The sequence below is a fragment of the Apus apus genome, chromosome 5 (assembly GCF_020740795.1).
Source record: "Apus apus isolate bApuApu2 chromosome 5, bApuApu2.pri.cur, whole genome shotgun sequence".
Lineage (NCBI taxonomy): Eukaryota > Metazoa > Chordata > Aves > Apodiformes > Apodidae > Apus > Apus apus.
The window spans coordinates 4,108,586-4,124,706 of NC_067286.1; the positions used below are offsets into that span (position 1 = coordinate 4,108,586).

Genomic DNA, 16,121 nt, shown 5'->3' on the forward strand with positions numbered 1-16,121 from the left:
TCCAGCTTCTCAGGTCGTGTTGTATTACTGTTAAGTTTCTTGATTTATTATATTGGGCTTTCATAGAATGGACTGTACAGCTTCACTTATTAGCTTGTTGTCAGGTTTGCAAATTTGCAGTTTGCTCAGAAAAGGGAAGTCTTAATCTGATCCATAACTTTTTTGAAGGAATCTGTGTCACAGTAGTGTCAGGGAATAAAATTACACAACATTTTATGAGCTTGGGACTCAAATTTTTACCATTGTATAGAAGGTTGTTATGTAAAGTTGATGCAGTATTGCTGCTGCATTACTGCTGTTCTTGGAAAATGGTGGAGAGGTGTTAAAAGCTTTGAAATAACCAAAATCAAATGCAGCAGGTTAGAAAAGTGTAAGCTAATTACCTTTGTTTCCTACAGAGGCTTCATTTGGCAAAGACAGCAAATTCTGGAAGAATATATTATGGAAAGTGCCATGATTGCAGAGGCCTTTTAAGTACAGTAGCCACAAAGCATCTTTAGACCGAGATAAAAAACCCCAAGTTCCTCAGCTTTTTTGAACAATATGCTGTAGGGAAGTAGAAAAAGTGAACATTGTTTTTTATTCTCTAAATCACAGGATAAAGTGCGTACAGAAAGCTATCGTAACTTCATCTATCAAAACCCACATATCTTTGAGGACAAGGTAGGTAAAACAGCTCAGAAAATGCAGTCATTTCTGTGCTTTGTTTTTTTACCAGTGGGTAGAAATCCTTAGGGTTGGCTATCTGGTAGCTTTGGGAATGGCATACTGCACTGACAAGGTCTGATTTAATGTACTGTGGCTTTATTAGGTGGTAGAGTGCTATGCAACTGCTGGAGGGTGTGAAGTGCTGATAACAGAAGTGCTGATCACTGTTGTCATTGTTCTGTGTGCCATGTCAAGATGTTCATTAATTATGTTGGCCGGGTTCAGTTGAGCCTTTCTTGTCCAGTATATTAAGTGAAATCTATTTTAGAGGGCCTCTTTACCAGAATTCAAGTGCGTTTCCATTTGTGCCTGATACAGTAAAAACATCCTAGAAGCACTGTGTAGTCAGAACTGGGGAAGAATTCATATGCAACTGAGTTATTGAACTAGTGTTGTTTAGTCTCCCCAGACTAGGTTATTATTAAGAGACTTAGAAGCAGGAGCTTGCAGTGAGGAGAGATTTGCACTGATGATTGTTTATGATCTTACTGTGGTTATGATCCCTGCATAGTTAAGGTCCTCTTCTTGTCTTTGTTCTTTCTGTTGGCTATTTCTGCTAATGTTGTTGTGTTCTGAATTATGCTGTGCAGCCTTGTCTTCTGCATTACCTTTCCCCTACTTGGTGCTTATTGTTCTTAAGCTGTGTATGCATATTTCTTGTTGTGAAACCATCATGACTAGGTTTATGGAAGTTAATCACTGTTGATTTTTTTTTTTTTAGTTTTTTGAGGCTTTGATAAGAAGGGATAGTATAAGGCTTCAGACTAGTTGTGGAAGTAATGAGTGCACCCATCTGATATTTCCTCAATTGGAATTTGTGCTAGATCTATTTTTTCCCTAGAGGGGAGGTATTTAAAGGTGGATAGTGCCTACTTTTTGTATGTCTTAAAATCATAGAATCAATCAGTCTTGCCTCAGTTTTCCTTTGGCAACTGCAGCAGAAAAATATTAGGGAAAGTTTTCTTCCTTTTTGCTTAAATTTGTGTCACAAGCCTGTTTCTACTAAACATTTCCAAGTTCTTTATAGTTTACTTCACGTGAAAGCATTAAACTTCTAAAAAAACCTGTGTCTATTATCACAGCCTCTATAAACTGGTTTCCAAACTCAGATTTTTTACAACAGGTTTTTTTTTTGTTGGTTTGTTTGTTTGTTTTAATCAGGATTACTTCAAATTCCTAGTCTATCCAAACTCATCGTATTGTGTTAAGGCTGAATGGAAATAAAGATTCTCAATTGCTGTGAATTCCCAGGAGCTTCCATCCAGGTGACCAGCACCCCACTTAACTTCAGTGTCTGACTGAATGTTGATGTGTCGTTCACCTGGTACACTGTTGTGGAGAAGATAGAGGATTTTTTTCAGAGGTCTAGCTTTGTAGTGACATCTGTTACAGGCTTCTGCTGAAGGAACTGTTAAGATATTTTGTTCAGTTTATTGAATTAATCCTGTTTGCTGCCCTTATTTTCAGCCTGTCAGTTGTATCTGAGATGAGAGTAGGACAATTTGGATTACCTAGCAGGAGTAGTTAAGGTGGCCTAACTCAGTAAAAGGCAATGTGATCTATATTGTAGCAGGAGTGTATTTTGGTGGAAAAATTTTGGTTTGGTTGTAGAATAGAAGGGTTTGGTTGTAGAATAGAACTCTGAGGCAGGCATCAATGCCATATTGAGGGAAAAAATGAGGTTTTTTAGCATCACTCCTACTAAAAGTTCATTGATGGAAATAATCGGCTGAATTATCTGACCTGTTTTTCTGAATTTGAAGTGATATTTTTCTGTTGCTGGAAGTAGAATATCAGACTGCAGAGAAGGATGTGATGCTGCAGAACATTATGGTATAGTCAAATGACCAGTCCAGCTGCTCCAGATCTCTGGTGAGAAGCCATATGTGATCACTGCAAGAATGCGTTAGCTGTAGACCCTTGTCCTTAGGCTAATTGGTGATCATTCTGCTTGTCTCTCTGTTCCTCAGATGTGTTCCAGCTTGTCTGTTTTCTCTCCTGTGCCTTTTTCTCCACTTCCTTTCCCTGTCTGATGCTAGATGAATTCAATCTGGGTTTTTAAGTGACCAGGGCAGCTGTCCAAAGTGGTGTCTGTTTTGATTTTTTTCTTGTTTACTGTGATTGCTCTCTTTCATGCAACTGCGCATCAAGATCATTCTTTCACAGAGGTCTGTTTTTGGCTCTGACTTCCAGCTTTCATGGCTCAGCAGTTTTGTTGACTACCATGGGTAAAGTGTTAGAAGATATGATGTTAGGGGGTGTAAGACTTCAGCAGCTGCAAGAACGCTGATTTTTACTTTGTATTCCTGTCTCCAGAAGACTTCAGCCTAGGGATCTCCCTAGACATTGCATATTTACATGTAACTTGTGAATTAGTTGTATGATTAACTCCTGTTGGAAAACAACTTCAAAGAGTTCTAAGGGGAAAAAGAAACTCTGCATCTACTGTGGCCAGCCTCTACACAAGATACTGTAAAAAAAAAAAAAAAGCATCACACTCATGTTTTCTAGTCTGATTCCAGACTATAAGTTGCTCCATGATAACAGGTGGCAGTCAGCTCTTCAGTCATTGCTTCCCAGTTTGCCACAGCAACAGCTCACTTACACTGTGCTGCTAGGGATAAACTGCTATTTTTATCAATGCTGGCTTCAGAATCATTGTTCTGTGTACATCATCAAAAGGTACAGAATCATATGCCAGGCAAACAGACCTCATGTGCATGGCATTCAGCTACTCAGTTCTATTTGTAAGGTAAAATTTTGAAGTGCACGTTCAAGTTTTTGTTGTGCCAAAGCAAGAATGCTAGAAAGCTTGTCAGTGGGAGGGTGCATTATTGCTTTGAAATATTTTGCAAAATGACATGGTAATTCCCAAGCATGGGACAGATTACTGAGTGATTTGGTGCCTTCTTTGGAAGAAAATGTAGTGTTCTGTACAAGCTGTCTTCAACATGGATGCTATGCTAGGAAGAGGCAGTGAAGTAAGTCAGGTTTCTTTTCTTATTATTTTTATGACTGGTAATTGTGACTCACTGTTCCTGTTGTCTTGGAAGTAATTTAGTAAGTTGTATTTACTCTCTTGTTTGGGTCTCTTGTATGTGAAAGCAAGTCTGTCTTTGCAGTTCTGGTTCTGTTAATGTTTACATGCTATGTGTGGTATGAATGACTGTACCTAGTGTTTAGGAAACTTTAGTTTGATTTTCAGATTTCAGAATATTTGTGGGTTTAGTGTTTAGAATTTTTAAAAGATTAGTAAAGCTTAACTGTATTAGGTGGAAATCTGACTGAACTCCAGGCAGTTGCCTTTAAAGATTAGAAACACTTTTTTTTACTGTGAGGGCAGTTGAACAGCAGCACAGGTTGCCCAGGGAGGTTGTAGAGTCTCCATCCTTGGATGTACTAAAAAGCTGTTTGACCGTGGTCCTGAGCAACCTGCTCTAGCTGATTTTGCTTTGAGCAGTGAAGTGGACTTAAGTGATTTCCAGAGGTTCCTTTCAACCTCAAGTATTCCTGGTTTCTGTGAAAACTCCATATTTGAAACTCATAGCTTAACAATCTTCAAGATCACAAGTGTTAGTTTTTAAGCTGTAGAGAAGTTTCCAGCCATTAGAAGAAATATACTGTTATTATCATGATACTGAGGCCTAAACAAGGCTGCTTGATGAAATTTCTGCTTTATGAAGTTCAACACTTTGGGCAGTTCAGTTCTACTGGTGAAGATATTTGATACTATTTTCTTATTCATTTCACATTTTTAAACTTTTCAGTCTGCCTACAGTAGCTAATAGGTAAGGTCTCAAAACCAGCCAATAGCTGAGGTATCAAGACTCATTTGCATGACTCTTGTCATGTTGAGTGTACTTCTGTCAAGTGTTGTGAAGACGTTTACTTTTCCCTCATGAAAACTTAAGGATCTCATCTTCCTGGATATTACAGTGGTAGTAACTGTGCCAGTTACCATTTTGAAATTTAGTCATCTTGAACTATAGCTGTTTTGAGGCACTGTGGCCATTTCTAGCAGAGGATTCCTGAATAGGGTTTCTGAATAGACTCCTACTGACAAACTGCAGGCAGAATATGTTTATTCACTGGCAGTTCTAAATTGCTAGTGATCCACTCATTAGAATTGTTCAGGCTAATCTTGCGTTTCTCTTGTTCAAGTAACTTTTTAATTCTGGCCCAAATAATTGTTAGTGATTGTTTCCTGTGGGACTGAGCTACTCTGAAGCTAGACTGTTTCATCATCTATCTGCAAGAGGTAGTAGAGGCTGTGGAGTTACAATTGTATTTTGACTTGGATATCTCTTGAGTGTGACAGTAAGACTTGATGCTACCTCTGGTTACTTCTGTTGGGGTATGGGATCTCACTAATGTAGAAAGACATGTAAAAAAATAATAGCAAGGAAACTAAGTGGAGGTAAAAATAAACATCTCATTTGTTACAGGTGGTTTTGGATGTTGGCTGTGGAACTGGAATACTCTCCATGTTTGCTGCCAAAGCAGGTGCAAAGAAGGTGATTGGAGTTGACCAGTCTGAGATTGTCTTTCAGGCTATGGACATCATTCGGTAGGAAAAGTTCCAAGAGAAGTATGGTAAATGTGGCTGTGAAAAGTTAGTAAAATTCTGCTTCTAGTTAACAATCACCTCTTATTCAGACTGTCTTTTACTGAAGTCCTTCTTTGTCTGAAAAATTAGCACAGGTTTTGATGTGCTGTCATTTGCTCCTGTGATAATTAAAACAGGGCTATAGTTAAGGCAGGATGCTTCCCAGACCTTCCTCCTAATGTTAGCATAGGGCCGGTGCTGCCCTGCTGCAGAGGCTCCAGCTCACTGCTGCCAGTCCATTTTCTATTCTTATGCTTTAATGTTACTGATAAAATGTGTATTTTTAGACAACAAAGTTGAGACACATTCCAAGAGGATGTGGAGAAGTCTTCCTCTGCACTACTTTGAGTTAAAGAATCAGTTCTGGTGTAGATAAACCCAGTAAAATTTGTTTAGTTGTGTGAAAACTAAACTACAATATTTGTATATAGAATTTCTATGATTTTCTGTTATAGGCAATTGAAGAACTTTTACTGGGTTCAGCTCTGAATGACCAACATTGGTTGGTTTTGTGGTTGTTTTAATACCTTAGGATTGAACATAATGGTGTAATAAATTACTCTTTCCTTTCTCTTTCTTTTTTTAATTATGTCCTTCTATGTGGTCCTTTAGGAAGTTATCCTTACATCTCTGTCCTTCTTAAAATATTGTTGTGGGTTTTTGTAGTGTTTTATTTCTCACTTTGAACTTCTGCTTTTCTTTTTACTTGAAACAATAAGTGTGATATTAGTGATGAACTGCTACTCTTCTAACAAAAGACTGATGTGTGGAGTATTTAATTGATCTTTCCAACAGCCCACGTGTTCAAGTAGCCCTTTGACCCTTTCTTTTCTCCCCCTTCATTCTGATTATTCTTCCATTGTCTTTTAGATTGAATTTTTCATGTGATTACTAGTCTGCATTGAAAGCCAGCCAGAATGGAAGAGTAAGATATCAGGATAGGGAAGGAAGGGGCAGAGATAAGAACTGCAATGGAATGATCAATTTCTTTGGTGGGAATACTTTCCTGACATCTGTAACAATAACTATAATAATGATATGTACAGAGAATTCTAATAAGATTTCCCAAGAGAAAAAATATTTAATTTCAAGCATTTACTTATTTAGTAATCTCACTGTCATACTGTTCCTGTTTCAAAAACTGTAGTCATGTCACAGTACCCTCCTCCTTGTACAGGGTGCTTGTATCATTACTTTCCCGTGAGGTAATACCTGATTACTGCAATTACTAAACATTGCAGATGATTTTGGCCCAAACCACGGTGGGCAAGATGCCTTTATTGTGGAATAACTGTAATACTGATCTAGAGGGAATGTTTGTTCTCAGTGACTTTGCAGCTCATTTTGTTAAATAAAAAATCAAGTCGTGCAAAACAGCTTTGTGAGGAAGTTAATTTCCACTGCTATCCTAGTGTGATGGGTAGGCTCTAATCATTATAGACTTATGCTACAGGGTCAGAGAAGGAGAACTGGGAACAAGCAACTCTGGAGAGGAGCATCATATTAAATTGTCCTCTTCTTTGTTTTTCTGTTTTCTGAAGCTTACATGTTTGTATGCACAGCATGTTGGAGGTGTACAGATCTACTGTCTGCCATCCTTGCCTGGCATTTAATCTGCTGCCGTTTTTGGGTACTTAGAAACATTCCCTCTGAAATATAGCTAAGAAGAGGAATATTGCATTGTGATGCCTTCTTTATTAGTTTAAAAAATTATTATTGGGGAGAGAAATGCAAAGTACAAACATGAGTATCTTTCTCTTGAAAGCATAAGTTGGGAATATAACCGTATTTGTTTATGTTGTGACTTGCAGATTAAATAAACTTGAAAATATCATTACATTAGTCAAAGGAAGAATTGAAGAAGTAGATCTGCCTTTGGAAAAAGTGGATGTAATAATATCTGAATGGATGGTAAGGTGCATCAGTATTTTCAAGACATAGTTATGTGTTGTTTTGTTTCATTTGAAGAATGATTCTTTAAGCACTGCTTTTTCTTAACCAAAAATATGTCATGTTTGCAACAGTGTCTTGGACAATATGGGAGGTGGGATGCCAATCCTGGTATGTGGTACTTGGATAAAATTCCTGATCCCTCTTGTCCAGGCTCTTTCAAGTCAAGGTTCTCTAAGTGCAGTTAAACTGTTTTGAGTAGAGCAATAAGTTTCTACTCCATAGTTAGTGTGCAAATGTACAGAATTACTCTGTATTCCTGAATAATACTATTGTAGCTGCTCAGGTGACAGTAATGGAGAAATATTGTAATAGGTATCTGGTTCCATCATTCTGGTGAGTAAAATACCTTTAGTTCACAAAGACAGCTAAAGACTACCCTGACTCTGCAGGAAAGGTGGTAAGGAGGTGAGGAGCAAACACTGGGAAATCTGCAAATAGGGAGAGAGCTTGAAAACTGCATCATTACTCATTGCAGGCTTTTAGTATAAGATTTTAAAAGTACATAGTAGGGATGATGGCCAACAGCAAATGCTGTATGCATTGTGTACATGAGCCATCTCCTGGAATCCACTGGATTTCAGCCATCGGCTTGTTACTTGTCTTTCATGTGTTGGCTGAGTGTTACACAGTTGTACTTGTTGCCTTCCATTGATCCTTATAAATCTAGGTGAAAAAAACGGTGCCAGGCTGAAATTCAGAGTTACTGAATAAATCTATTCCCTGTCAAAAATGTGGTAGGAAATAGCCCTTAGGATTTTTTTTGTGGACTTCTGCTATACAGTCTCCTCATACAGCAGACCTTCAAAAAGCACTTGAAAATACAGGTTTTGCACATGCCAGTTCCAAATTTTTGGACTGAAAGAAGAATTCTTTTCTCCTTCAAATTCAAGATCAATAATCAAAACTTATGTTCAGAGTTGTCTGTTGTGTTGGTGTGGCTGTTCTACTATATACAAGGGCCTTTGGTAGAGAGGTGTTGTGTTCACTATGGATCCATATGTATCTAAAGAGTTTCCATCAAAAAGTGGAAATATATTGTTTGGTTTGGGTTTTGTGGGGTTTTTTGTATTACATATTTCATTGTGCTGGAAATCTGCATTAGTTTTTCCTCCACGGCTATCATGAATATTATTTGAAGCATGGGCTTAATTTAGTGTTGAGGTCACTAGTTCTAAGGAAGGTTTAAGCCATTTGCTTGAACTAGTGGTTTAAAACTAGTGTGGTATGGTTGGTGATTTCTGACAGTGTGGTGACTTCACTAGAAACGTAATTACAGTTCTTTCAGGATAGCTTCTGATCAATTGCTTAATACATGCACCAAGAATAATGTTCCCAAAATCACATTTCTTATTCTGGAGCCCAAGATTTGGTTTTAAAAGCAACTTTGGCACAATAAGAGTTTTAAGTCATGTTGTAAATCAGTGCCTCTAAGGTGAAGTAAAGGATTTGGGAAATCGGCTCTTGTAAGAAATGACGTATTGAATGTTTCGTGTTTCCCATTTGTGTGCTAATATACCTTTTAATGTCATAATTATATGGCCATGTGCATTTCACTTAATTAGGTATTCTAAATATTTAGGAATGTTAGCATTTTTATAGGTTGCTGCAATACAGAGATAAAGAGGACAATGCTGTGGAACTAAGATTGATAGCTAGATGGTGTGCACACTGTTCCAACATTGTCCAGAAAGGAACATTATGTTGCCCAGATGCAAATGAAGATTCCTCTTTGTCTGGCTCTCTTGTGTGAATTTACTCTTTCTTTTCCCTCCCTACATGATACTGACCAGTGTGAAACCTTTTGTTAAGAGGTGAATGTAAGTGCTTGAAAATACTGGAAATGAAGTGTGAGAGCAAAAAGCAATTCAATGTATGTCAGTATTCAGCTCTTTATTTAAAGAATCTTTATGGACTAGGAGGAAAATTCTAATGGGAACATGTTTTTTCTTTGGAACAAAAATATAAGAACTTGCTGTTCTGTTTAGAAAAGGAACTGCTTTTAGACTAGTAAACATCAAACCCTTTTGTGGAGCCATAGCTTTGTTTTGCTTGGTATAGAGCAGTGCTTAAGATCAGTGGACTATAAGCTTTTTTTAGAGCTGTGTACGGAGCATCAGAAAATGTAAAACAAGTATGAAGGAACAGAATGGAGGAAAGAGAGGAAAAATACTGCATTCCCCAGGGAAGTTTCTAGAACAGGCTGTCTGAGAAAGATGGCACATAGGAGAGTGTATTGTAAAAGGTACAGTGATGCTTTCTGATTATCATTCTCTCAATTGTGTAAGTGACCTATGACTTCCACAAGCTGCTTGCTCTTCCTACTTAACTTTAAAATTTGTTCCCTTAGATTTTGCAGAAATGGAAGAAGCATCCTAAATACTATGCAGTGGGTAGGGGGGTGTGAGTGTGTGTATATGTGTAGCCAAATTGTATTTTGAATGTATATTTGTCATCTTCCAAAATAATATGTTTTTAATTGGAAATTCATCTGGATATGGTTTTGTCATGTTTCGGGTTTAGAGGCTGTGTGATGAGCAGCTGTCTCTTCAGCTGCTTTATTTAAATCTGTGAAAGAACTTAGTGATTTTGCTTTTAATGTAAAGACTAAATCCATTATTTGTGACATCTGAGGTGTACATGTTAAAACCAGACCATAAGCAGGGCATCTGTGTGATTGTGTTAGACTACTAAAACCGAGGTGTAAACCTTTGAGAGAGACAGTGGAAGGTGTGATGAGCTGTGAGTTGTTCTGTTGGTGTCCAAAAGGCAGATTTTTGAAGACAGAGCCTGTTGGACTACCTGAGACCCAGATAAAGCTGTTTAGACTTTTTCAGTCTGAAGGCAGCTGTGCATTCCTTTTAGCAAGACAGTGGTGAAGTTTGCAGCCCAGCACAAGGACCTGTTGTGTGATGGGAAGGGAGAGAGCAGGTGGACCAAAAAGCCACTTCACCCAAAAAAACACGTTGCCTTTAGAAAGAACACAAGAAGTGGCCAGGCAATGGCCTGTTCTGTTAGCCAAACTGATTGTATAAGAAGAAGGTCTTCCAGTTCACGGAGAAAGGTTATTTGAATGTATGAATGAGTGAATTTTATATAAGATCTCACTGTTGGCCTTGTTTTTGTAGAGATTTCCCTTTCCAAGATTGCTTGGTACTCTATAGCAGGGCCATAAGCTTCTGTTGCATTGTCCTTCTTCGTTGCCTGGAGCTCTGATGTGTCCAACTCTGGAAACCCTTAATTTGTGAAACTGCAAAGTATTCTTGGTGATTAGGTACCAGCCTCTAACACTTTTTTACTTGTCTGCTTGTACCATAGAGCACCTACAAGCAAATCCTGTACCTTGTTACTCATGCTGGAGACGTACATGAATTAGGTTTCTAAGCAAAGGTACAACTAATTGAGCATTTTTTAATCCTGCTTAGTAGCAATTTGATCCAAATAATTTCTGAACACATGCCAATGGTCTGTGTGTGTCTTAGTGTAATGAATAAAACTCCTTGTTAGTTAGTGACTCGTCCTGAAAATGATTTGCAAATGCTCATATTTTATTGGAAGTTTAGTATTTTGAGTTGAATGTGCTGCTCTTTGTATGAGTGGTGGGAAAGTACTCAAGAGTTGTACACACTGTGGACTTGCTCTCAGTCAGGATCACATTTATGCCTTCTACCAAAGGTACTGAATTTTAAGAAACAATGTTGTTTTACTGTAGTTAGAGTAATTTTCTCTACAGTGTATGTTTGTAGTGAGAGCTGCTATGTAAAGTGCTAAAGCTATTTTTTTTGTTAAAATAAATGCAGACCAGGAAAATATTTGCTAAAACCATACAAAGGTGGCTGTGTTTTTACACATGGGTTTTGGTAGTGTAATTGTAAATGTTACGGGCTGTTTATTCAAAGGATGAGTGCAGAAAGAAACAAATTGTATGTCAAGTTTTTTCTGGAATGTTCTTACCCTACTGCATCTGTGTGCAGATTTTTTCTTTCTGTATGTTTGTACTTCCTTTCTCTAGATAAGACTATAAAGACAGAGGTTGAGGGTTTTATTCACTTGAAAAATACCTGTATTACTTGTTTGAAAGGGGTTTTACTGAGAGACACAATTGTCTGAGATTGTTGTCTCAAACTAAGTGTTAGAGTACAGTGTGTTCTCATAAATTGCTGTTACGTGCAGTGCTTTATGGTACTGAATATGCCATAAAGTTTTAGACAAGGAAAAAATTGGAAAGAGGTGTACTCTTAAATTAAAATAAACCAAGGATAGAATCTAGTACTCTTGTCTCTGAATCTGATCACTGCTCAGATAGCTAATATCTCCCTCCATCCCCCTTCCCTTTTATGTTAGATAATTTTTAAGTGATACCAGGATGGGCTGTGAATGGGAGATGGTCAGGATCTAGGAATAAAGCCTAGGGAGTGAACAGGTCTGAAACGATGGACACCATCTTGTTTTTTTCTCCTTCCTCGTTCCCCCTCTTTCTATGATGGATATACTGTGATCATTCTTTTTTTAACACATCCTAGTATTTCTGTAGTCTTAATAATCTCTGTTGTTTCTGGTAATGTTTGGAAATGCATTAATACAAGTGTTTTAATATCGATAACACAGTAATAATTTATAATTTTATGTAAGAATTGAGCTTTTCGTTTTTCTGTTTTTAATAATGCTGTGTAAAGAACATGCTGGGTACCTTAATTTCTTTACAGCAAAATGGGGTTTATAAGGGAATTATATTTCCTATTTAATATTTTTTGCCTACATCAGTAATAGGTATCACTTTTCTGCTTTTCACATCTTCCCATTTGGTGTTCTCATTTGTTTAAGGACACAACAGGGTGTGCATAATTACAAAGTCGAGCTGTTGTTTTGAAGTGTGTGGGCTTGCTCTGTTAGTAATGAATTATTTCCTCTGTTTTAAAATTAAATCATACAGAAGAGATCAGCATGAAGGCTGACTGAGCATGAGGGAGCTGGTGCTGCAGCAAAGCATACATGGAGCTGCTGCTTCTTATTTAAATCCCCCAACAGATTTTGAGGGGATTTTGTCATACAAAAAGTATTTTTTCACAAAATGGAATGGACTGCATCAGTTCTGTGCATTTCTTAGTGCAAAGTTGCATTTTATGTTTTAAATCAGAATCCATTGTCCAATCTGTTTTACATGCCCTCTGCAGCTTGTTTTACTCTGCAGTCCAGTGGAAACCTTGGAGTTACAAACCTCAGTTTAAGCAAGTAATGTCCTTTTTTATACCTATAGGAATGTAAAAAAAAAAAAAAAAAGAAGTCCACTCTCTGGGCCAGTGATTTGATAGCTGCCTTTCATCTAGTTAAATGTTCTGTGCTGGGCCTTACTGACTCTGGAGTGCCAGACCAGGTTCAGTTATGTGTACCAAAAATAGTAAAATGGATCTTTGATGGGAGGTGGGGGAGGAAATGCAATGCTTACTCAAATAGTTAAGTATTTCTTCTCAATTCTATCCTTACATGTGTTTTGTTTTTTTTTTTTTCTGCAGTACTAAAAATTCTAATTCTTGTTATTGTAAACATGCTAATAGGACTTTTGGAAATGTATATGCCTTTCACCAATAAGTAGAAAAGAACTGAAGGTAAAACCAAATTCCACTAAGGTATTTAATAGGAGCAGATAAGGGAAATGTACACAAACAGGTATTTTTAATCTGAAGTAATGTGTTTTAAACAAAGCTTTTTTTCTGTAGTATTATCCACACAATGAGGTATACTTGAGAATTCAGTGTTGTTCATGTGTCGTGATGCTTTTAAAGAGCATCAGAATATCATGATGAGTATTGGAGCACTAATGCTAAAAGAACATCCTATACTTGCATTTTGATCCATTGGCAAAATATTTTTATGTAGCTTTTAATTAAAATGAAAATACATGTCAGAGTGCTGTCATACAGTTGAATAATTGGAGCAAGACTTAGCAATGCAGAATATTAAACCATGAAAATTTTGTGAGTCTTTTATAAACACAAAATACAGATATAAAGGATAAATAAGAAATGTAACGATATTCACATTCCTCTAGATTCAGATTTGTTGGTGGCCTCTTGCATCTTCCATAGCTCACTTCTTGGATGGACATGATGTAGGACAGATGAATGCTTGAAGAGAGTAACTCCACAGTGCTGTGTATTCCTTTCCAAATCCATTCATACGTATTTTTATTGTTAGCTGGAGAACAACTTTTTCACTTCACCTTTGACAATATAAGAATAAGGAACTTCTTGTTCTTTTTGAGAAAGAAATGGCCAGCTTTTTAGTAGAAAATGCATAATATAACAACATAACATTTGAGATGTGCTGTGTATTCAGTTTGTCTTTAAAAAAGAACCTGTCACCTTTTATGTGTCTTAGTCTAGCCACCAGCAAGATTGAGTTGTTAGTACGTGGCTCGTGGATTTGTATCCTAGAGATCTTTTTGCAGTAATTAATTTTGAGAATGCTAATACATGCTTAAGAAAAAAAACACAACAAAACACAACCCCCTGAACATTGTTGAGGTGGAAGCAAGAGTGCCCCACAGCATCATGGGCAGAAGATGTTGGGTGTAATTCTCTTTCCAGATGGCACCCCTACAGGTGAGGCAGCAGCCTGTGAAATTACATTCTAAATTACACTACAGATGAGCACAGCACACTGAGCAAAAGGCTTTGGTATAGGTAATAAATGACTTGATTCAGCACCAGTGACGGTTTATGTAACTTACAGGAATGTTGTAATGAACTGGGGGGATGATAGAACTGGGGGAGGGGTGGGATGGAGAACCAGTGGTGCCAGAGTGGAAAGGTCGGGAAAAGGACGGGGAGAATTTCCCTGTATTTCTCATGAGTGTGTCTCCCAGCTGTCCTCCTTGGGCTTGTTTGACAGACATTGTAGGTAATGAGCATTTTAGGCAGGAAGAAATAAGTGAAGAGCTGACCTGTGAAAATGTCATTTTGTCACTGATTCTTGCTGGTAACTAGTTTTAAGATACATCCTAGAGGTCTTATTTTAAAGTACTGTGAAAGCAACGCATTTTCAGTTAAAAGCATGTGAAAATAATTGTTATATACTAGACATACTCTGTTTTTAAAACTGCAAGAATAAGAAAACTCTGGTTCCGTTCTGTGCTTTTTGGCTTGCTGTAGGCATAAAAATAATCTGTCTTATGCAATAGGAGCTCCTGGCCTTTTCAATCCTTTTGCAAAGCTATCTAAAAATCATATTGCTCATAAAGCAGTAGCCCTCATTTTGGGACTAATTCTAAGGACTTCATGAAAGTCAGGCAGTAAAGTGGAAGAATGGGCAACATTGGGAAGAAAAGTGTCCAGCAGGGTGCTGTTCTGTTACCAGAAGAAACAGGTTAAGAAAAGGGCATTTCCATTATTTTCAAATGGATTGAAATTGAATACAAATATGTCACACTTCACGTTTCTGGTTTTCTAGTTTTATTTTTAGTTCTGAAGGCTGCAGTGGGGATGGTGATGTCCATAAGCAATTCTGAACTTGCAACATTTTTTATTCTAAGACCCTCAAACTAAATAAACACCCAAGATGGCACAGACTTGAAGTAAATTTGGCAGTGCAATTCCCATGCAATGCTGTAGTCACACGATGAGTTAAAAAGTTAAATATAAATTTAGATAAATAACCCCTATGATTGTACCAACATGGAAGTGTAGGAAAGATGAAGGAAAATAGCATTTCAGCTTTGCTTTGTTTGGGTACTGCTGACTGGGCTTACAGGACTGCAGGACCCATGTCTGGAGTTGTCTTTTTTGTTATTTCCAACTGGCAGTCAAGGTATTAATCAAGTCATCCAGCTAAGCCGTGTTTTAAGCAAAATGAGAATTAGGATGCTAAGTGAAAATTTAAAATGTACACTGGTATGATTTGTCTTAACTTAACTGATTTGCTGTCATAACAATGTATGTGTGCGTGAAATGTTTGAGTATTAGGAATAAAGATCATACTCAAACTTGGAACACAGGAAAGGTGTAAAATCAGGAAATCAGCTGGAAAACAAAGGGCTGTGTATCTCCTAGAAATCTGTTTACTTTAAAGTGGTCGAGAAGGCAGTTTTTTGCTATAAAATGCTAATTGAATGTAGTGCTGTATGCTTTTTATATCTCGGAAGTGTTAAATGAAGGAATTTTTTTCTGTTGAAGAAAATGGCTGACTCAATTATGTTTGCAGTAAGTTATTCTAAACATCTATAGCAGAATTATTAACCTGCTCTAAAATCACAACAGCAAAGACTATGCAAATCTATTTCTAGCCATTTTTTTCCTGAGAATTTTTTACATTCAGGTGCTGCTAAATAATGTAGAACATCAGGCAACCCATGCCTGTGGTATATTATTTATTTTCACGTGTCTTAGTGAGCATTGCCCAGGCTGGTACAGGGCACTGTGAGGCTGCAAATGTGAAGTAGCAAAGATTAATTCCATTTGGTGTTTCTCTGGCAATGATTTTCATGTTACTTGCAGTTTTCGGTTGGAGGGGATTTTATTGGGCTTTTGTGCATGGTGCTTCAGATTTATTACTAAAAAGATCCATGCATGCAGCTTTTCACTTGGCTTGAGGTGAATTTTAGTTTCTTTTGATGTTGTAGGATGCTATCAGGTACTTGTTGTTGTAGATGGGTATTGACTGCCTATAGTTTATTAATTTAGTAGGTGCTAGATAATTGCAGTTTGGGAAATTAAAGATGATACTTTATGCAACTAGAGTTTTTGGAAATGACAATGATGACAAATTCACTGGATGCTGCTGCTTATTGAGGTGTGTGGGTATATATAAAGCTCTTAAACTGCATTGATAAAGTCTGTCTGTAGATTGATTAAATAGGCTA

General features: G+C 37.3%; 1 protein-coding gene across 3 annotated transcripts in view; it reads left to right on the forward strand.

Annotated features, from left to right (window-relative positions):
• Nucleotides 1–16,121, forward strand: part of PRMT3 (protein arginine methyltransferase 3) — a 54,697-nt gene that overhangs the window by 10,282 nt on the left and 28,294 nt on the right. For all 3 annotated transcript variants that reach the window (XM_051621110.1, XM_051621108.1, XM_051621109.1), the window contains 3 exons: nucleotides 598–663; nucleotides 5,154–5,275; nucleotides 7,126–7,225. In XM_051621110.1, the coding sequence (XP_051477070.1) occupies nucleotides 598–663; nucleotides 5,154–5,275; nucleotides 7,126–7,225 (288 nt within the window). The remainder of the gene's footprint in view (nucleotides 1–597; nucleotides 664–5,153; nucleotides 5,276–7,125; nucleotides 7,226–16,121) is intronic.